Genomic DNA, 23,241 nt, shown 5'->3' with positions numbered 1-23,241 from the left:
AACCCTGCTTTCAGTACAGGAAAGCCCAGCAACTTTGCTTCACTGTCAATTTGGTGCCTGCCTTTGGAGCACAAGCAGCAGATTCTCTCTTATGAGCCATGATTGTGTTACCAAATCGGCTCCAAGTTTAGGCCTCATTTTTCCACCCTTTCTCCCAATGGCTGTCAGAGAACTCTGGTGTTAATCATGATTAAAACTGTACTGCTTACAATGAAATTTGTAACCCTTCCAGCTGCTCCCCAAGCAAAACTGACAAATAACTCCAGAGAGGTATAAAATCCACCAATTACTTCTGAACTTTGTCCAAAGAGAATTTATTTATCACCATGGCCAGTGAAGCATAAAGATTAATCTATTTCAAACAAAGATGAAAGGACAGCATAAATTCTGTAATTTAAAGTACTTACCTTGTACCTGAAGTTATCCATTGGCACAAAATCTACCAGCATGAGGTACTTGGCATACGGGATTAAGCCAGAGACTTTGATTTTGCATTGTGGAAACATTCGTCTGAAGGAGAAATGAAAAATAAGAGTACAAAAAGATTTCTCTATAAAGTGGATATTAATGATCAAGCAGCATGCCATGTTTACCAACTACTGGCAAAGTGCTTGCAGCAGTATTTCTCCATCCAGCTATTGACCATTTGTCCATCTTAATGATGGACTGTCTGGTCCTGTGGGTTTAGGTGGGATAGGCACTAACAGGGCAGCACTCACTGACAGCCTGACACTTACTGCCTCTGTTCTTCCAATTCCTGTAACACAACAGTGGGAAACTTAAAAGGAACTATTTGGAGTCTGTACGTAGTTCCTTGCCTGCTGCAGCTCTCACAGACTTGGAGGATGGATTAGAGCATTTCTGAGCGTGGGTAGAAAACGTGCTCTCATCTTAGAGCACATCCGGCTTTCTGTTCCCGTACTCCCTGCCACTACTTTTAACTTCTGACTCTGCAGAAAAGCTTTGACACCTACCTCCCTACCCAAAGGGATTATTTCAGCTCACAGCAGCTTTGACATAATACATTACAATTTCACAATTCCATATTCTTTCCCTGCAAGCTCCACAATACATGACTCATTTATACATTAGAGTACTCTGCCCGCACAGATCGTTGTAAGTCTACACCATGTTCTTGTCTGCAAAAGACTCAAGCCTAGGCATTTACTGCTCAACTGCTGCTGCCTGTGACCCAGGCAAAGGAAGCCCAGGGCATTTTACAGAGCAACCTCGAGCTGACAGGAAGAACACCAGTGTTAAGTGTGAGATAAGGGTACAGAGGTTTTCTCAGCACATCAGCCCCTTTTGCACTTCACAGCTTGGACTTCTATGACATCCTGAAAGTGCAATTCTCCTGCCAGGATCAGGGAGATGTGCATAATTGGCAACAAAACCAGTTTAAGGACCACCATTCAAAAAATGAGCATGTTGGAGATTTTTACAACAGCTCAGAAGAGGTGTAGGGTGGGCAGCTGTCCTGCACCCCTCACCTGCCGGATTTGGTGATGATCATCTCGGTTCCAATCTGATGAAACTTCATCCAGAGACCCTTGTCCTCGAGGGTGACCACAATGGAGCTCTGTGCACAGGGCTCCAGGCTGGGGGAAGGAAGGGCCTCACATGGCACTTTCAAGTCTAGAGAGAGAGAAGATGGTGACTTCAGACAGGCAGGAGGGAACCAACATGGCACAGCCCCTCCTGCTGTGGGAGTGGGAACTCTGTGCCACAACAAACCTCTTAAAATCTGTCATTTTTCTTCAAAGGATTTTTGTTACTTAATAGGCTCAGCGCCTTTTCCAACAGGTTTGGTTTCAGCTGGTAGCTTCTTTTGTAAAGATTTGTGTGTTGTACCAACACAACCTAAATTACATTTTTACAAAACTCTTACTGGCAGTAGCCACAATCCACCATTCTGGTATGATCAGTGTTACACAAAACACTTTTACCAAGAGAATACAACAAAAGCTGAAAGGATTGTAAAGATTGTAATTGCACCAGTGGGTAGTGGGGAAAAACAACAGGTAGGTGGTAGCAGAAGTGAAAAATCCCTCCAGAACACAAAGATGAGAGAGACGGGACTCCTAAATGTAAGTGAAGGTAAGAAAAGGAGGTGACAGAGCCTGTGGAATATTCTGAAAAGAGGATGGCTGGTCTGAACAGGACTTGGAGATGGGAACCACTGAGGAGCCTGTGATGGGAGTGGAGGATGTTCAGTAACACACCCTGGCACATCAGAGGAGCTGCCTGTCGTGCCTGCAGTTTCTGTTGGAGGCAGAGGACCAAAGGTGGTCCTGGGGAAGAGGAAAGGGAAACTATTCTGGGGGGAACCATCCTTGATGTTGATGGTACCAACCACTTCTATAGAGCTGTTTGGATTAAACACCTCCTTTAAAAACCTCCATAGTTGCTCTTAACAATACTGTAAGGCAGGCAAGTTTGCTGCTGCCATACTGAAAAGCCCAGTTTCACTTTAGGTTAAACGTGACCGGGTGTAGTGCTGGTGGGCTGATTTCATGCCCAGCAGGGCTTTACTAACACTGCCCTGGGGTCTGACAGAGGGATGGATTTGCTTGCTTGGCAGGGCACCCACGGCAGCAGTGCTGTCCCCAGCTCAGAGCCAGCAGGACATCTCACAGGGTGATGCATTAGCAGCCAGGCACAGCTATTTGTTTACAAGGGAGATTTTTCTGCCTCTCAGCCTGTTCAGATGTTACTCAGAGCATAGCAGAAGAAAGGGGAATTTTCGCCTTGTTACAGCTTTTCTGAGTAATGTCTTCAAAAGAATATTCACAAAAGGTAGACAACTATTTCCAGAGAAATTAGCTTTTTTATAAAGGGACATCTTTCTACCAAAACAACCCAATGTGAGTCTAAGGGCTTCTTCCTTCAGTACTAAGAAGTAAAAAAACATTTAAATGTAATTTTATCAGTTTGTAAAGGTCTTCAGGCACTTAAAAAAAAAAAAAATCCTCTACCCTTTTTCCTGCTTTGATCCAACATTAATGAACTGGCCAAGAAGTGACACCTAGTTTGCTCACTAAGATTAGCCTGTTAACATCTTCTTACTAAAGCTTCCACCATATCCTCTTGCAAAGACATGAAAGCTGCCATGAGACGATGCGTTCGGTAGCTCAGTGCAGCACGTGTATCAAAAGGAGTTACAATAAAATTGGGCTGATTTCCCACAGGAGCCATCCAGTCACAAATACATGCAAACAGATTTTGATTAGCTAGACAGATGCTCGCTCCTTCCCCAAATGAATTTTAGAATTAACATTTCTGTAAGCAAATTCCAATGCCATTAAATGAGACTACAACAAGATAGATCTCAGGGGTCCTTATTGAGGGGAGACTTCCAATGAAGTAGAGAGGAACTGAAGTGAAAGAAGTTCAACACTGAATTAAAAATCAAAGGCAGATGTTATAACCTGTTTTTTACTAAGATGAGTCCACAACACACCTGCAGGAGTGTGATGCTGCAGGAGACAGGGACAATAAACGCTGCAGCAAAGATTTTAAGATGTGGTTAATGCCTTTCACCATGCAGGTTTTGTGTGCACAGTTTGAGGCTGAAAAACAGAACATTAACAGTCTGCATGAGGATCTGGACCCCAGCAGTGGTGTGAGTTTGGGAACGGATCCACAGAGCCGCAGCCGTGCGCTGTTGGCTCCAGCGGGATCCTGCGGCCGTGGATCTATTTGTAGGACCCACTTTGGATTTTGTTTGCAGAGTCAAAGGCTGGCTACAAAGGCACTTCCAAGTCCCTCCTAATTTGTGCCTGTGTAACTAATGCCAAGACTCAGGCACACAACCCTCTTCCAAAGTTGCCTGTGTGCTGGAATTACAGCACAGAGAGGTTCGGGCAGGGTGTCCAAGCACTGAATGGAACTTGTTAGACCTGCACTTCTATGATTTCCTCTTCTGTGTAACTTAGTTTTTAAGTATTATTTGAAAGAGATTTGAACATTCTCCAAGAATTCTAATTCTAAGCTTTTTAAAAACCATTATGATTATCATTGTTTTGGTAACACAGGATGTGGCACATTTTAAAACATATTCATTATGCCTAGATGAGGTTGAAAAGGAAGAAAGATGGGATGATAAAGGCACTGAAAATTCAGGTATCTTCAATCTAGCCTGGGCTTGGTTTGAAAGTCCATATACCAATAGAAGCAGCTTGTCCTACAGTTTCTGTATCTAGAATAAGCTGTACATACCTTTTTCCTATCTTGGGGATGGAAAGAAAGAGAAATGAGAGACAATTCAGTAATTCTTGAAGGGAGAAGGAAGCTTTTTGGATAGGAGATGCTGGAGTACAATTCCCTCACCTAAAGCAATCCTTCAATTAATTGTCAGTTAGAGAGACAATGTTATGATGTCAGAAAATCTGTTGCAGCCTTTCCAAAATGTATGGGATAGGGTTTGCAATACCAGGAAAAGTCCAACAAGGCAAAAGATATGCTTCTTACCTTCACTAAAATCAGTTATTGTTACATTTGTTGCTGTTATCTTCCAAGCTATTCAGTGTCCAGAGGAAGGAATGCACGCCAATGTATAAAGCTTCTTAAGAAATTAATCTTGCCAACAATCAAAAAAATCCCAACTTTTCTGACCTTCTAAATGTCAGCAGAAACACTCCGACCCTCCAGAGGGAACCTCATTTCTCAGAACCAGAAGGTTTTTTGGCAATAACAAAAGTACGGTGTTTCTACAAATGCAATGGCTTCATCTCTGAGATGCACCCAGCCATCACCTGGAATATTTCTGCCCTAGGGAATATTTCTGCTTCTGGTCATACACCAGAAGCAACTCAGTAAGAAAATGAGGTGACTTCTGCAATAGGTGGAATCTTCACATGATGAAATACCATAATACAGTCTATATCTTTTCATTGTTGCTCTTTCGTTTTTCAACCCAAAATTCTTTAGAAGTGGCAGAAATCAGTATGAATCAGATCAACACAGCAGGGACTGCAAAAACCCCAAAGAGCAGGATGGTGGAAATTAACTGAGTCACTGCACAGGTATTTTGCTTATGAATGCAGAGGAAGAAAAAGGAAGCTGAGAATGCCCAGTCACTTCTAATGTGTATTATGACCTGCACAACCCTAAAACAGGCAAATATCTGTTTCCTTCTGATGTGCAGTAAAACCCTAGAGTAAATTTGGGGTTCAGTTACAGTGACAAATGCTGCCTCTGGACACATTAGTTTCCCAATGCATATCAGCCATTGTGCCCAATCTAATCATGCCCCACACAGGAGAGATAAACAGCATGTTATGGGATGGACTGATGAAGGAAAACGTAACAAAAGCCTAAGGAAACCAGAAAAATCCTGTGTGTTGGGCATGAGCCTGGAAGAGGTGGGCTATGCCTGCTTGTGGTTTATAATCTCAAAGGGCAGAGGGGAAAAAAAAAAAGAAAAACCAAATGGTTGGTATCAGAACTATTATTACAAGTAGAACAAATATTTCCAAGCGTTCCCTGGCCTTCAACCCTAAGAACTCAGTACTTTGCAGACAATACACAAATAACACCTCCAGTCCTCAGTGAAGGATCACATGGCACAAGCGCGTGTGGATAAGGGAGTTTTGGACATATTGTGAGCAAACCTTTGCTACCTGAGAAAAGATCTTTGAAGGCTCACAAAAAACACTCAAACCCCACAATTTATCATCTATTCCTAAGAAAAAAAATAGTTCATAAATCCTCTCCAGTCCCATGCACACTACTATAAATGCTGGTAGCCCTTCAGGAGCACTTGTTCCCTTTCTGGCCTAAGTCTAGGATCTTTCCACTCCATAAGGAAAGGGAGAGAGTCCTTCCCTTACCTGGTAAAGCTTGCATTTTTCCATGTACTGTGACGTCTAGGAGCTTGCACGGCCAAGAGAGCCACCAGAGTTCTTGCAAGGGGAACCAAAATAGTCCAGTTCAAAAGCAGGTCTGATTTCCTGAAGCAAGCACAAGCCCTTCCTTCTGAGATCCAGTGTCAAGAGTGAGCGGGATGAGGATGGGACTCCGAGCACAGCTAGCCAAGGTGAGTTCCTATTTTATGGAGGCTAATGAGCAGGGAGGAGCTTCCCGCCAGGGCTGTCCCCTTGCGATCCTTTGATGACCAAAGGGACAAAGAGAGGAAGGATCTGCAGCAATGGCTTGGGCTAAGGGAAGAAAATCAAAGAGAATTAACATGGCTTTGACATACAGGAAACCCGACGGGGGAAATGCACCTTGATTTACTGCTAACGCACTTCTAAACAAATAGAGACAAGACCGAAAACATCAGTTGAGGACTTAGCTACGAAATCAACACAAATCCCTTTAAACAGCAAGCCGGGAAAGTTTCCTTTTGGCTATTCCACAGATTTGCGGTAATTCTCATCATCAGCGCACAGACTCATTTTACTCTTGCTTTCTGGCATCAGAATAGGGCTGCACCGAGCTTGGCCCTTCCCAAGTAGGTGATTAACAGTCAGTGCCGAAGTTTGCTCTCACAACTGGAATGCTGCCACAACACATCCCTTCACGGACAGATCCTTCTCCAACAATGTAAACACACTTGATGATACAACGTTACTTACTTGCCCAATATCTGCATTCCCAGCCCTGAACTGCACCCTAAACTTTTTGGGGGGTGATCAGGCACTGGGTTTAGGTCTCGCTCAAGGTACTGCTCTTACCCAGGGAAGGCTGAGCAGAAAGAAGGGCTTGAGCATTTTCCCTTAATTAGTTTATTCTGCAAGTGTGACCATTAGCTTTTGTACTTATAAGTGCTTACAAGTGCTAAGAGACAGCAATCAAGGCTCAGGCCTTCGGGGCACAACACAGCCACCGCACCTCGGTGAAGGTTCTGTGCATTCACACACAGAAATAGCTGTACCAGGTGTACCAACCAATAGTTGACAGGATCAACACGGTCAGAAAGTGGAGGTCAAAAGCAGGATCTCAGTCTCGATGGGCCAGTGCTGGACCCTGCACAGCAAATTTGGGAGCTCTGTTCATTTCAAAAATCTTGCTATGTATAAGGTTGCATTTGATTCACTGTCTAGATTCACTCCAAGAAAAATAAACATTTTTCTATTTTGTCAGTGATGTTACTGGGACACCTGATCTTCAGTCTGACCTGCAAAATGTATTCTGAATTTGTTTAGTGAGTTCCTACACCCAAACAACATTCCTTGAGCTCTGTTCTTACTGCCTTTTGGAGCAGGCAATGTGAAGACATGCAAAGAGAACAAAGAAGCTTAATCAGAGGAGGGACTGGCTCTTTCAGTGGTATTTTGAATGTTAGGCATCCCAGTACTAGTCAGGGAGAGAAAAGCCAGTGCTTAGCGTGGCAAGGAAGAAAGTTTAAAAGAAAAGGGTTGGAGAGTTTAAAAAGTCCTGAGGAGGATTTTATAGCAGGAGATGGTCCATTGGCTCCTGGCACCTCTGAAGGACCACATCCAGCCTTCCCTTTTAAACCACTGGATAATACAGAAGACCAACAGGCTCTTCTCCTTCAGCTAATTTGGAGACATCCACAGTTGTGGAGTCTTGCTACCACTGAGAAGAGGCCTTCATATGGTGGAGAAACATCAACTTGTACCTCAAATGGAGATTATTTATTACATAAGTGGAAAAATAAATTGGAAGGGACAAGGTCAGCTGGAAACGGTATCAAGGTCAAACCTCTGCTTGTACTTGCACAGCCACTACCAGACACAAACTAAATAGGATGCAGAAATGGTTTTCTACTCTGCCACAGAAAGAAAGACATCAAATCAGCTCCCTCTCCATGTCCTGCTTTTCTGATGTTAGTATTTTAATTGTAGAAAGCGGAAAAGACAACCATAATCAGAATTTGAAAAGGAAAAATAGAACAAAAATTGGGTCAGATTCGAGCTAGCAGCAAGATGAATCAACATCCCACACAGTTAGAAACTGCACAACAGCAGCAGCAGCACTGGGAATTTCAGACTTCACCTGACAAGAGCGTGGGATGTGTATCATGACTTTCTGCTTCTTCCACAAAGGGTATGAGATGGTCTCCTGCTGCCACTTCATTTGCACGCTGCTATCAGCATGTCTAGGGAACACACATTTGCTACAAGTACTCAAATCCTTTTGGCTTCTCCCAGCTGATTGATGGGGAAGGTGGAGTCATTAATTACCCATGACTAGTTAACAACTAGCTTTCTCCCAGCCATTCTAGTTGCACTGGAAAGGTTTTAAAAGTGAAAAAAAGAGTGAATTTGTTACTATTGCTGGAAAGCGTGGCTAACAGGAGGCAATCCCCAGGAAATTCATCCTTAGCAAAGGGGGAATTTAGCACATTACCCTTGTCTGTCTGTCCACGGAGAGCCTCAGGCAGTTTGATGGGAAGTCAGAGGTGAATGTGCTGGTGCCTAACAATTCCCTGGCAAATTGGAGGCTGAGGGTGTGGAAAGGGACAGGAGAGAGAGTGGATCTGACATGTGTCAGTCGGTGACATCCACAGCTCTGCTCCAAGCTCATTTACAGCAGCAGGTATAAATCCTGCTGAGCCCAGCTCTAACTGTAGGCTCTGCCCTGTGCCAAAGGGACGAGGTAGGGCAGTGCAGGAGGGAGGGAGTGTGTGATGACAAAACCAGAGGCCAAGAGCTTTTGCTTTGCATCTCTTTGAGGAGGTGATTAGAAAGAAACATTCCCCTCTGGGTCTTGTAGTAAGGCAAATGTTTTCTGGCATTTCTCCCACCTTAAGTGAAGCTTTAACCCTTAGTGCTCAACAGGACCTTGTATGGAGCTGGTTTGCACACAAACAAAGCTGGTTTGGACAGCCTTCCCTCTGTCCAACACAGTGATCATCTCACCACCTCTGGTTGTTGCCTGGGGCTCTCAGACTGCTGGAGAACAGATAACTAACGTGTCAGCAAGCAGGGGGCTTTGGCTAACAGGGTGGGAGTCTGCAAGTGGATGTCTCCAATGCCCAGGCAGAGCTTCCAGGGAATCATTCTGCCCAGAGAGCAAGCTCAAGTGTGAGGCATAAAGTTACTGCCTGGGGCACGGCTGAAATGCAACAGAATGGTCTTTTGAAAGAACTTGGATTATTGCTCATGTGTATCAGCCCCTGCAGGTTTCTCTCTGTGCACACAGCTGTGAGAAAGTATTATCATATCAGCTTTAGTAAACTGGGCTTAAGCAAAGCTGTGTTGAATCCGAACAAGCAAGAAAAAAACCCCACGGAGCAGTACAAACTGCATTTAAGAGATTCTCCCCACTGAAACATGAGGAAAGCCTTCCTGCCATCTCAGTGTGACTCATTTAGCTGATTCCCACCTGGCACATGTAGACCACAGTGGCAGAGCATCTTGGCAGCTCTTTATGAAGGATACTCTGCCATCTGCATGGGATGAGCACTGAAAAAGTGAAGAGACACCATGTCATTACAGGACCCAAAATAAAAGAGACAGCCCTACACTGACTCCTTGTCCTTGTTAGTGCCCCATACTTCATCCAGCAAAATAGGAAATACAAGTGCAGGGTTGGCCAGGACAGAGTGGCCGAGCTCTGGCAGCACAGGCACAGCCTAAACTTGGGGAGCTTTGTGAGCAAGTCTCTGTGGGCGGCTGCAGGAATGGTTAAAACCCTGCAAAGTGCTTTGAGATCCTCTGAAGAAGTGGTACATATTATCTCCTATCATGCGGTAGCAAAGGAACAGTTCCTACCCAGCTCCTTAGGAGAGCTCACATAACACAACATTGTCTTCTGATGGAGCAAAACGGCACCTTTTTTCTCCCTTTTTATGGCTGGGTTTGATTTTTCCTGGGAAGAGCTGTCCGGTGTCTTCAGGCATATTATGTGTGCAGTGCCACCCAGACCTTCCCACCCTGGGACCCCCACAAGGGGCCCCACAGAAGTCAGCCCTCTGTAGGGCTGAAAACCCCATACTGAGCCCCAAATTGTATCACCCCCAAATTTTCCCTGTGCTCTCAAAAATGCAAAAATAACATTTGGCAAACCAAAACGGTTGGAGAGGGCCTGTTGGTAACATCTCAATGCTAATTCACCACAGGGTCCCTGGACAGAGGCACAGTGAGCTGTGGGGAGGGGTCACAGGCTGAGACAGGATCTGTTTTGGAAGGGAACGTGGGAAAGCAGCTCATAAAAATGAAAAGCTGTACATTTCATGTTTAAGACAAGGCTTTTCCTCTTGCAGGTTTGTGGATTGAGGTACCTGGCCACAAAGCTGTGCTCCCCCACTAAAGAGAAAGAGGATGCTCTCCTATCTCCCCTTTCTCACATCCGCCCACCCCAGCCCTCTGCAATACTCCCCCTGCTCCCAGCAGTTCGTTAGCATGGAGACAAGAAGGGAAATACTTAGCAGCCACTTAACACTGCAGGCTGAGTTTGGCCTCAAAGGCTACAGTCCAGAGTCAAATGCAAAATATGTCTGTCTAGAGCCCTTTCAAGTTCTCACAGACTCCTGATGTTAGGTGCACTGTTTTCCTGTCGACCCATTGTGTTTTCCAGACACAGCTCAGGGCTCTGTCCCACTCAAATCCACAAAAAATACATACTGAAAGGACTTGCAGCAGCAAGGAGAGCTCTGCACCACAGCACGGGAAAGGACAGTGCAAGCGCTGCCTTCCCTCCCCTGCACTGGGAAGGCTCCTTCCTCTCACACTGGGGACGCAGCAGCCCTGCCTGAACTCACTGGTCGCCATCGGGAGCCATAAAGGAGCTGCCTGAGAAGATAGACAGCAAGTGACTCCGGCTTAACATCCATCCATAAATACTTCTATATTTATACACATGCACACACTCATCTGCAAAGAGAAGCATCATGCAGAGCTCAAAAATTGCTGGCAGTTTACTTCACTATGAATTGAGACCAGACAAAAACCCTGAGCAGAATGGATTCTGCTGAGCAGAAGCCCAACAGACAATGCTGCACCAATCTCCATTAAAAAGCTGATGTCTCCAGAAAAAAAAAGCAGCAGCTCAAACCCAGGAGCTTTTATCTAAACCTTATGGACTTTCAAGATTGTCGATACACTGTCATGCTACTTCGGTTTCTGCAAAATATTCCTTTTGTTGGTGATCAGGCATTTGTAAAGCCATGAAACCCACAAAAAGCCACACTTCAATCACACAATTAAAGGGTCCAAGTTACTTTGTTTGGCCAAGACAGATCTCTTGTATCAATTACATAAGGAAGTTTCCATACACTGTTCATCACAGTAAGGTTCTAATGAAATCAGGAGATCAATAAACAGTATAATTCCTATCAGAGGAACTATCTTCAAAGAGCAGACTAAAATTGTTAAGATTTAAAGTGTTTGGAATTTAAAAATAAAAACTGTTGTGAGCTCTACAACGCACCCAACTTGTTCATCACCTCACAGCAAACTGATACTGGGGTCCATAGTAACAACAGTCAGATAAGAATCCTTCAACATCACTGATAACAGAAAAAAGCACCTGTCAGATTTCATGGATTCCTCATATCAACAGTGGGATGAGGCTGTCATACATGCACATGAACTGACAGCTGCCACTTCTCCCTGCAATCCCTGATTTGGCCAGATTTGTTCCCTCTTTTCTTCCCATACAGTCAAATTTCTATACTCATTCTTTGTTGCAGTCATGGGCCCGGGTACAGACTCCAGGCAATTCTCAGCCCCACGGCTCCCTCCCCCTCCCCAGCAGATTGTGAAATGTTTATGACCTGGCTCTTATGGCTCTAGAGGTGCTGAATGGCCTTTTCCCCCCTCCGAGTCTCAGCTCTTGATGGGCAGCTACAGACCAACTTTTAGCCGGTTTGGTCCGTAGTTGTGGATTTTATTGCCCAGTTTGTCTCTTCAGCTCACATTTGTAAGCTCCAGAGTAGATTTTTCCCTGGGTAACACTCTGCAGCTCAAAGAACTCTTCTTGTTTTTATTACATCCTTAGTGATTAAAGGGATATTTAACCCTCACAATGCTCCCTGCTGTGAATATAAAAGCCTAGCATCATTTTGGATAGATGTGCTTAGAAAAATAAATTAAAAATTAGCCCTACTATAGCGAACAAATGCTTCTAAGTTGTTAAGAACATCAGACACCTGAATGATTTAAATATATTGGTTGTAATTCCTTGAGAAACCAAGGGATGACACATGGTTTTGTCCTATCTGAACGGTTATACAGACAAGTTTCACTTGGAATGAGAACAGAGGTGTGCAATGACTGCATCATACTGAAAATACTGGATTTTATCTACTTGGGCATAAATGACAGAGATTTCTTCTCGTCTCTAACCCTGCAAACAGTAATACACATAATAGGTACCACTCTTAAAAACACAAACTTTGCTTTTGTAAGGCAAAACTGTTTTTAAATGACTGCTATTTCACAGCCTAACCTATGCCTGCCAACCAAACGCAGATACAAACAAAACAATGTAGATTCATCAGAAATACTTAAATTCTGCTAAGAGGAGTGCTGGGGAGTGTGCAGGAGGAAATCAAAGTCATGTTTGAGAGCAAGTATTTCTGTGAGCACAGATTAGATGGTTATCAATAATGAGGTCACTGGTTTTGCCACCCTCTAATACTGCAGTTTAAGCTTCTGCAGGGAGCTCCTGCTGGGGTCAGATTAGGGAGCTGAGCCTGCCCGAGATGGAGGTTTGGACTCACTGCCAAGGAGCTTCATTTCCAAATAACTGCTTATAGTGCACAGGGAGCCTCAGATCTACAGTTTGTGCTCTACAGGACAGAGCAGACAAGTTATCAAGCCTGGGAGTGCTGGTGTAGTTTATCATAAACCTGAGGCAAATACTTGAAATCTAAGTCCATTCATGGTCCCCCATTATGTCTGACTTCTTTTTTTTGGGTATTTCCTCTCCAAGATGGAAATAACCCTTCTCCTCCCTTTGCATCACACTGTGAAGAAGTTGTTCAAGGGAAGAATTGCTGACTTCTGGAGTTCCTCACCCCTGATTCCAGAGTTTCCCTTTAGACAACCTTAGTATCACTTAAACTTTTGTTCTGAAGACAGTGATGTTCAGCCATATCCACCTATAAAAAATATGGTAACATTAAGGAGGCTCCAATACAGAGATTGTTCATAGGGATTTTTGCAGTGAGATGCTTTCACTTCCCTGTTGGAAACATAACCACAAACACAACCACAGGATGCACATGTGAAAATAGCATACAGTTGAGGAGGAAAGTGGCAGGGCTTCTTTCTGAGAGCCTGCTGTAAAACAAACTGGTAAAACCACAAGTAATTCTTATCACCTCATTATCAAAGCTACCGGGGAACTGGAGGGAGACTGGATGAGCTGAACACCAGAAAAGATTAGAGGAGTTGGTTAAGTAAATCTTCACTGATTGACAGCCCTGTACACAAAGAAGAAATGAACATGTCTGCAGGGTGTAAACATACAGATGACAGAGGAATTAATGTGCTACAAAGGGATATAATTATCTTCATTAGTTGGGATGAAAATGAGAGAGAAGCAATTTGAATACCCAGGAAAAAAACATTCCGGCTGTGCAAGGGCAGCCTGTTCACAGAGGAACAGACGAAGTCCTTACTGTGTCAGGTTTTTAACTGCCTTTTGCACAAACCACTGGTACTGCAGAGAACAGTCCTGCCTTGGCAGGAGCAGCAAAGAAGGCTTCGAGACACCTTCTCACCTCTTATTCCTGTGATACCTCCAAGAAGTACTAAAGGAATTCTGGGGCCACAAGGAAGAATGGATGTTCCTCTGGCACATGAACAGAGTGCTTCCCATTGGGATGTAACCCAGGCTCACTGGCACACTGTGGGTTACAGCACTACACATTTGACACAGATTCCAGAAGAGGGAAATGTCCAGGCTTCTCTTATTCGATCACACTGCTTCAGAGCTTTACTGGTGACCTCAGTTCTCTTGAAGGAGACTGTTTCTTTCTTCCATTGACTCCTAAGAGCTGGAGAATCTGGGTGAAATATCTGAGGAATCTGGATCATCCCAGAAGCGAAATGGAGCTTAAATCAAGTGAAATGCAAAATGAAAGAATCTTTCAGACTCAAGTTTGAACCTCAACAACAATCCTAAGCAGTGGCCAGGCCTGCCTTTTGTTCAGAATCTTGGCAATGGAGACTTAATGTGAACTAACAGGAAAGAAACCATGGGAATCACGCTGAATTTTCCCCATGAGATTTTCTGCTGCATGTTTAGGTCTCAGGGTATACACACAACTACATTACTACAGTCCAAGGTGATAAAATCAGGACCATATTAATTGACTCAGATAAGGCACCACTTTCTCCTACCTGGCACTGTCCCTGGTGTTATTTGCAGCTGCAGCTGCCATTAGGCTGGTGCCTGTTTTGGCACTGGTGCTGTGAGCCATCTGAGGGCAGGCGTCCTGGAGAACCCTAGGGAAGAAGTGCAGAAGGGCTCCATAACTTCCTAAAAGGAAAAAGGTGGGTAAGTGGGGGAAAAATGTATGGGAAAATGAAGGTAGAAAGAAAGAAGGGAAAAAAGGAAAGGTAAGACACAGTGAAGAAAAAAAAAAAGAAAAGTAACAGGCTGTGGATGCTTCTGCATCCTCTTGCTGGGCTCAGGGGTCCTGCCATCAGCTTCTCTACCCAGCTCAGGATTTACAAAAAGAAAATCTTGTTTTTCTAGACATTCACAAAAGACCAGCTATTGACTCCCAAGGGAAGTGTGACTGCAATCTAAATGTTGCTGAGCTTGGTAGAGTGCTCCTCTTCCCCACTCCTATGCTTAGGTCAGAGTGATGGGAAAGGTGACAAGTTATTGAGTCACTGAGTTACATTTCCCAACAAGTGCCTTTGGGTGACAGTGCAGATACACTAAAGCCATCAGCCATTGTATTAGAGATGACAAAAGATTGATCCATGGATCAAAGAAGCATTCTCTGTGCAATTCTGAAGCACAAAGTTTACCAGCTATTCTCCTCTCTGCTTTCAGAGAGCTTCAAACAGCCCTCAAGGGAGAGAAAAGGACGTCAGGTCACACAGCCACATCCACTTCATTCACTGATCTCCTGCCCAGTGTTCATCCTTCACCAAGTCATTTTCTGTGTCCTAACAAACTCCTGCCAAGGGCAGCTCCTCCCTCTTTCCTTCACAACTTTCTTTTCTCTCCCTTGACAACCAAGAGCAGCCCAGAAACAGAACATTCCTTGTGCTGAGGAGTCCTTTCCTTTGAGGAATCCAACCCAGGGCTGTTCTTGCAACAAACTGGGAGGGACAATACCTCCCTCTTTTCTGTTTCAGCCCTAATGTTCACAGAAGTGCCAGATTTAGCTTTGCAAACTGAAGTCCTTTTTACCAGAACTGATTTAGCTCTGGCCAGGCAGTGGGTCTGTCTCATGGATTCTGGAAGGGGATATGTCCATCTTTGCTCAGTAAGGTCAACCTTGAGATTGACTTCCCACCCTTTGATACCTGGGTTATGGTCTCTGATCAGTAGAAATGCAGCAAACCTATCAACTCGTTGTTTAAAGATGGCTTTAACCTTGCAGAGAAGTAAAACCCACATAACAAGCCTTATTTAGGAACAGCATTTGTCATGTTTAGCATTTACTGCCTGAATATTTTCTTGCCTGAAGACAAATGAAAATATTCTCGCAGAAATACAAGTTCTTTTTCCATTTTCACCTGGAAAGTCATAATAAAGGAAATCATTACTGTTACCTGCATGTCCTACTGACCAGCTCTGGCTTTTGCAGTGCAGCCACTCTCCATGGTTCTGTGACCCAAGGAATTCCAAACCACTTCTGTGCCATATCCACATCAGTTATTTCTCTCTTGCATGAGCTGAGACAGTGACAACTAATCTGCAGTGGGATCATCACCATGAAAAAGTTTTCCAGCTAGCCTGGCCTCACAACTTGTTTGCCACCCTCAAAGTTAAAACTAAAACTTTGATCTTACTAACATTTCACTCAGCAACGTACCAAAGGTATTTAAGCCTCAGTCTGTTTCTGTTTGCAGAGATGAAAATTATATTAACGTATGAAGACAGTGCAGGAGACACTTATTCTTGAGCAAACTCTCCCCAGGCTGAAGAATCCTGGATTTCCTGAAGGCAGTTCTGCCCCAGCTTTTTCAAAAGGTCCTCTTCAGAAATGGAATTAGGCCTTAAAAGTGCTGTCACTTAAATGCATTTACCAATCAGAGGTTGTCTTAAATAAACCTCAATGTATTTACACTCTCATTCCATGTAATAGGTTTTCTTCAGCAAATAAACCAGAATTCAGCAAAAATAAAAGCAGCAAAATCAACCTTTCCCCCCTCTCTCCCAACATCATTCTCCAGCAGGCAAAATGCTAAATCTACATCAGTGTTTTGGCAGTAAGGAAATATTCTCACAACAACAGTATCACAGCAGTAATGTCTTCTGCTTTGGAAATGTGTTACCTTGATGTTTATATAGCCACAGGAGACCATTCAACAATGGCAATGTGTTAATTCCATTGACATTATCGCTCAAATTCAGTCACAGGGGCTGGTGAATTCTTTTTTTTACATGGCTCTTTCATCTAAAAGAGAATAAAGCAGGACATAATGGATGGTTAGTAACATATTGCTAAATGGTTGCAAGACACAGGAAATTTCAACTGGGGAATGGGAAAAACTGAAAAATCCAAGTAAGTCTTGATTAGAACAGAGACTTGGTTTTTTGCTGCACTGAATTATCCCAATTTCTCAGCATTCAGAGCTAAGGAGTCTCAAAAAAACTGAGCATGTTCCACACTTACATGAGCAGACACTTGTTAGTCCCCTCCAGAACTCATGGGAAGATCTGAGTTATTTGGAGTTATTCACCATGACAAAAACTCAGATAACTTCTGTATTGCTCTCATTTAATTTAACAATGAGAATGGTTTCTAGCAGATATTAATATTCATTCACTTAAGATGAAGAAAGCCACAGTTTTACCTAAAATTGGCTAGAAGATAAAATTATAAACATTTTAAGACATATAAAAATGTCCTAGCTGCAAATTCAGTGGCAATTTAGGGAGGGGGAACAGTTTTGGACAAGTAGTTTCTATTTTATGGAGACAGAAAATGGAAGATAAATGGCAAAACTCACCAGCTAATGGGAAAGCTCTGATGCACAATTCAGTTCTTTTGACACCTATAATTTAATGAATAAATCAATGGTGTTATTATGAAATGGGTGCAGAAAGTGGATATTGACAAAATCCAGATACAGAACCCAAGAAGAAAGAGCAGCTTCTAGTCCATCCTATTCAAAATGTATCACCAGTTCTGCTGCTACTGCTCTGAAAGCCCCCAGGATTTCCTTGCTGGAACAGTATGAGCCCCTGAGGATGGGGGAGAAAAGCTGCTCAAGGAAATTATATTCCTAACAAACATTGCCTCAGGGATCACATGAAGACAGGTATCACCAAACAGAACTTAGTTTTATGACCTCCCTTTCTGGACCTTACAGGATTGCATTAGTTGCTCTCCAAAGTTCATCTGTATGCCATAGCCATCATAATTTCAGGGACAAGTAATTAGGGCTGATTTTTTTTTTTAACTGCAGAGATATTTCCACCTTTCTTTGGCCTTTTGCATTTTTCAGTGGTTAACAATGAACTTTTGAGTTGGCACGTACTAGGGAAGTTAAGTCTATTTATTTTCTTTGATGGAAATTTTAGTTGTAGAAATACTTTAGGTCGCTGAAGAAACTGTACACAATGTAATCCTATGGTGACACGTAACCTGATGCTGCCCTTTGCTATCTTTGTTGAAATCAATAGTAGTTATTTACATTTAGGTACCTTGTTGAATCAGGCACATATTTCAGAAGGAACACTGTTCTCCTCCTCTCTCTCTCTTCCCCAGTAGACTCCCTGCACTTGGAAATAACATTTCCATATTTTCATACTCTGTACAGCTACTTTTCCATGTGTTGATAGTACCAGATAACAGCCAGTTGCCCCACTGCTGTCTCTGTGCCCGAGTTGTTATAACTGAATCATGACCATACACACAGCCTGGGCACTGTAACAGTAACACAAATATTTCTGAGTTTCACTGAAATTGCAATGAGCTCATCTTATAAAAAAAAAAAATGCAGCAGGAGTGAATTTTATACACAGCCTGTTTACTCTCTTCTACATTTTGATCAAGTTATCAGTTATCTGAAAGTGAACTCCCCAGTTTGGAGGGTAACACCTCCAGAGCAGGGAGCTGAACTATGTGCAGTTGTTAAGGCCCTTGTGTCTGCCCCTCAACAGCTGCCAATACACACGTCCAGGGGCTCAGCCTAGGCCAGGGTGGGCACCTGCCATCCCAGCTGCACAGGGATATCTCTGTGGTGAGGGGGAGGCAGTGGGACACATCAAGGAATTAAAACGACTCCGAGGCTGCAGGCTTTCTAGCAAACCTGCACTGCTTTCTCATTTTTCTCCTTACCTTGACAAAACCAGCTATATTAACAGCTTCCAAGGAAAAGTGCAGGTCTGGTAGAATGCGCCACTGTAGGATAATCCTTGCCCAGTTCACAGGAATATTGATTTTAGAGAGAGTAAAAAGCATCACTGTGCATCCAAGTGTGTACCAGTAAATGCACTCGGCTTGTTTGGCTCCTACAGACAGACCCACGCCTGTCTCACCACAATTAAAACATGAGCTGACAGCACTGCCTAGATGCCAATAGCTTGTTCTGACTGAACTGGCACAATTCAAATGCTTCCTTAGGTAGTAGTGCAATGGAATCAACTGACCCAGGTTATCAGCACAAACCCCCTGCATTTCCCTTTGCAGAAATGCTTTACGATGTGCAATCCCAAGCTGTTATGATGTTCCAAGAAAGGCAAACTGAAAAATCCCCTTGCACCACTGATACTTGCTGTGAAAGAACACGTCAGGCTCTTTGTTTTGCTCCCAGGAAAGCCCATTTACTTATTAAGTATAGGAAGCATTTCCAGCAGGGTGTCTGTTGGGAGAGCCGTGGCAGCAGCTATTTGAACTTGTGTCGCTCACTGCAGGGCACAGCACTGCAAATTGATGCTCTAAGCTCAGAACTCCCACTATGAATTTCTGAACTTTTAATTTATTTTTTCTTCATAGCCCATTCTAATCTAATGGAAATCTGATATACAGTCCAGACATTCCTAAGTGACAAATTTCTATACTCAAACTGCTTGCTGCCATCCATATAGCATGGTGAGTTTTTGGATGCTGGCTCAATTAACAAGTGATTCTCTGAGAATACATCTAGTGCCATCTTTTAAGGGGAAAAGAAAATTATCACTGCAATCTTACTGAAGGAGTTACATTTTATATATATCCACGCATTTAGAAGAGAAAATGCGACTCTTCATACACATTAGGGTATAATTTAAGGAAATGAAATCTCTGGTGTGACTTAAATTACAAGGAATCAAAGAACACTTCTCAAGTATATGAAGCTTTTCTGCTCATACAACATCCTTTACTAATTATTACTGAACAGTATGTGTTCAGTGCTATATTAGATCATAGTTCATGTAATGCGTATTTGCAAGTAAAACTCAGTTGCATACTATTCCTTGTGAACAGCCCTCCATATCTGTCCTCAGAGAAGGAAAAGAATGTGAATATGTGGGCAGGTCCTTAGGATAACTGTACATATATGTAACAATTCACACAAGAAGCACTATGTCTAAAATACCTTTGTCTTGCTACATGGCCTTTCACTTGTAGTTACAATAACAATATCACTCAACTTAAATTAAATGAATACCATTCCAATAGGGTTCTCATATGCTTATACCATATATGAACTTTGTTTATATTCCATTTATACTGGAATTCACTATTATTTGTAGGGTCTCTGAAAGACATGGGAGAGGAAAAAAAATAGGCTGAGAAATAAAAATTGAGAGGGAGATATCCCTGTCTAATCTGAGAGCAAAAACTACTTTTTACCATAGATAGGCTTTAGATAGGCAGTTTCCTTCAATAGGACAATGTAGTTAGAGAGACACTGCAAAGTGTTCCTCCCACTGGGATTATATAATGGAATGTTTTTGTACCAACTATAGACACAATCATTTAATTGCGCAGATAAATCTTACGTGCAGGCAGAAGTGTGATTTCACTTTCTCCCTTGGTAGAAGTGATTTGGCTTTCCTGATTCTGCAGTCAGTGCGTGGCCTCAGCTCCATCTCACTGTGCCCCTTCCCGAGCAGGAAGCCTGCCAGATGGCTGCAGGACCTGATCTCACCTCCAGGCTGCTTCACAGAACTGACGCTGTCTTACGAGATTTTATCCAAGCTTGAAAGCTTCTTATTTCTTCCATCAGTCTCATAAACATTTCCATCCCTGATTAGAATTCTACTCTCCAAAAAATATCTCAAAACGCTTCACAGACCCACAGGTTGTGTGTTTATCACCTACTGCCGGGCTCAGTTATACCAGCACAAACCCCACACCATTGCAGTGAACTGGGATTGAACTAACCAGGATTTACACTGACGAAGCTCAACGTGTTATTTAAGCCCTTTTACACAAGGCTGCCAGGAGATGCTCCCTCTCCCCACTATAATATGCTGCACATTAAGAAAATGGAAACACCCAGTGGGCTTCTTATAGAGAAATAAAGAAAAAAAAAAGGGAAAACAAAGTCATGGGGCAAACAGATTTCGTGTGAAAAGCAAGTATAGAGTGGATCTGTTTTCCTGCCAAGTGTCAATATTAATGGTAACAAAGTGAGCTCTTGTTTTTGGTTGCCATGGCCAGGAACACACAATCCTGTAAACAGCCTATGAGGATTCTCATTCCCTCTGCTTTGAATCAGACTATACATTATGCAAAGGACATATGATACAGTAGCAGAAAGCCCTAAGAACTGAGTGAGGTCCAAACCAGCAATGCAATGTAGTCTTTCAGAAGTTTCAAGGTAGATCTTGGTCGTCCATTTTAAGGTGAGGGGTTGGTCTCTCCCTTCTATTTTTCCCCTCCCTTCCCTCCTCTGTCCTAGGGCCCCCTCTAGTGCTACCGGAGCAGCCAGTGTAGCTCCCAAATGACACGGGCTGAACTCTGAGCACTCGGCTGTAGAGATGCACTCACAGCCAGCAGGACTTTGCCCACATGCCGTGCACAAAGCTGCACTGAGGCGGGTGAGCTCAAAGACAGCTTTGAAACTGGAACAGGGGCTCTGGAGTTGGCTAACAAGTGCTTGCTGATGGGTGTTATCCTCATAGTTGCATTAAATAAACAGCGACAGGAACAAAAATGTCTATCCAAGGAGACATGTCTTTAATTCCCTGGTGAGATTTGCCTGGGATTCTCTAAGTATTAATGTGAAAGGGCCATCTGAGTGAAGTTCAGTCATCCTCTAGAAGCCAACAAACCCAGATGCTGGTTCACAATCCTACTGGTTCCACCATGCCCTGCAAGGACAGCAGCATCCCAAAAAGGTATAACTGGGCTGGGGTACAGCCTGTGGGGCAGTATCCCAAGGTTACTCCCCAAATTGTGAATAGTATTGTAATTTAGCATTAGTGGATCCCCAGACATCAACTAGAAGGGAAAGACAATAATTAACACTCAGCCTACAGTGAACTTCTTACCATCATCTTCAACTGCAAGAGCAAAGCTTCCTCATCCCAGCTTTACGTGACTAAGAAAGAGATCACAAAATCTGTGTCTGCTTCTTTTTTTGTGTGCATCTCAACTCGTGTACCCTGCCCACCCAGTCCCCTGAAAGTACAATGAGCACCTGCAGGAGCAGCAACAGACTGTGCTTGGTGTATAACACTGCACACACAGGTAGTACACCACAGATGTTTCACCTTCACTGAAATATCAACACCACTGGCAAAAGCAGGGTAGGGAATTTAACAATGGTGTGATCCCACCCTGGATGGTCAGACTTTGTCTGTTCTCACTTGGCCCCTCATTCAGTCCATTTTATCTCCTATCAGCTTCAGCTGTTGCGCCTTCCTCTTTTCCTGGTCCCTTTCTCCCTGACCATATGGTGTTTATTTTGGCTGCAAAAGACATTAATTTCATTATTCATGAGGAAATCTCACTCTAATTAAGGGGAAAAAAACCCAACAACCAAGAGACAACAACTGCCAAGCCCTAGTACATGATAAAATTAAGGAGATACTCAGTATCTTCCTTGATCTGCTATTTTGGTTGTGGAAGGAGACATTATTAGCTTTTGAAGAAAATGCTACAGCATTTGTCAGACAGTGGGCAGAAGCCACTAATGACAGCTGTGCCCAACAAAATTAATTCTTAGTAAAACACTAGTCCTCCTTGCCTAGAGATGTAAATTCTCAATGGTCTTAACTACACATAGATTATATAAACCCTGTGCTAGGAAATAAAATTGCATTACACAGCCAAACCCCAGTACTATGTACATTAACAGTACTTTCACCTTAACAGTGCAACACAGTTTACTGTGTGCAAAAACAATGCCCAGTCACAGCACAGAAAGTATATTAACTCTCCACAAATTCCTCTCAACATCTGATTCAAAATAATTTCTTTTCCTATTTGCCTTGGAACAAAAATGGTTTTGCTGTTTGCCTGAAAGTCTTAACAGCGTGGCTTTTCAGTAGCCAAAAAGGATTTGGTTTTTAATCAATTACTGTCAGGAGAAAAAAAAAAAGAAGGAAGTGAAAGCCTCACCTCACTTGGTCAGAGACCTCACCTTTATGTTTACTTTAGACACCAGACATTCTTGTCCCTATGGCTTCACAAGGAAAAACCAAATCAAAAACATACCACAGTAATGTACTTCAGTAGTTACCGTTTACTTGCCTGGCACATCAGAAAGACACCTGGGAACACTGTGTAACAATGGTTACTCAGTAAATCCCAAAGACAGATGTAGTGTTTACATTTGATATGCAATTTGGTGAACTGGATCTTGCCTAGGCTTGGATTTCAAGCTATAACCACGAGGATTAGACTGAAATAAATGAGATTACTTGAAGTAATTGCTAACTGAAGTTTAACTGTAATGCTTTTTTTCCTGAAAATTCCACAAGATTCTATGGCCAAGCTTCAGAAGATACCACACTAAGTGAATATTTCTGTTTGTAAGGGTTTGAAGTTCTTGCTCCAAGTACATTTAGGGATGGTGCTTCAAACAAAATCATGTCTCCATGCATCCAGTGATCTCAGCATCTCCATTCCAGAATACGGCTCCTTGAACTGATGAACTACATAAACTGTACTTACAGAGAGATGATTTCACACACAGAGAAGAAGAGCTCCTTCAGTGCACATCAGCAGTTACACCCCTTGATGAAGAAGGCCCA

General features: G+C 43.1%; 1 protein-coding gene and 2 long non-coding RNA genes across 6 annotated transcripts in view; 1 reads left to right on the top strand and 2 right to left on the bottom strand.

The window, feature by feature from the left end:
• The window catches only part of LOC113974043 (T-box-containing protein TBX6L), a 22,912-nt gene extending 16,988 nt beyond the window's left edge, over positions 1–5,924 (bottom strand). For all 3 annotated transcript variants that reach the window (XR_003536418.1, XR_003536419.1, XM_027696841.1), the window contains exons 1-3: positions 5,832–5,924; positions 1,491–1,635; positions 408–510 (exon numbers count right to left, since the gene is read on the bottom strand). Coding sequence is in view for 1 of the 3 variants with exons in the window: in XM_027696841.1 (XP_027552642.1) it covers positions 408–510; positions 1,491–1,635; positions 5,832–5,847 (264 nt within the window). In the remaining 2 variants the exon portion in view is untranslated. The remainder of the gene's footprint in view (positions 1–407; positions 511–1,490; positions 1,636–5,831) is intronic.
• Positions 5,925–23,168, top strand: LOC113974044. 2 transcript variants are annotated; one of them, XR_003536421.1, is made up of 3 exons: positions 5,925–6,037; positions 19,049–19,144; positions 22,969–23,168. It is a non-coding gene; the product is annotated as an uncharacterized LOC113974044 (long non-coding RNA). The 2 variants fall into 2 exon arrangements; XR_003536420.1 differs by lacking the exon at positions 22,969–23,168 and adding an exon at positions 20,077–20,871.
• LOC113974045 lies at positions 16,024–23,241 on the bottom strand. Its single transcript, XR_003536422.1, has 5 exons — positions 23,162–23,241; positions 21,853–21,954; positions 17,058–17,292; positions 16,380–16,501; positions 16,024–16,109 (listed from the first exon to the last, which is right to left on the bottom strand). It is a non-coding gene; the product is annotated as an uncharacterized LOC113974045 (long non-coding RNA).

This window comes from Neopelma chrysocephalum, unplaced genomic scaffold, assembly GCF_003984885.1.
Source record: "Neopelma chrysocephalum unplaced genomic scaffold, ASM398488v2 Primary Assembly neopelma1_116, whole genome shotgun sequence".
Taxonomy (NCBI): domain Eukaryota; kingdom Metazoa; phylum Chordata; class Aves; order Passeriformes; family Pipridae; genus Neopelma; species Neopelma chrysocephalum.
This window is presented reverse-complemented; position numbering and strand designations above follow the sequence as displayed.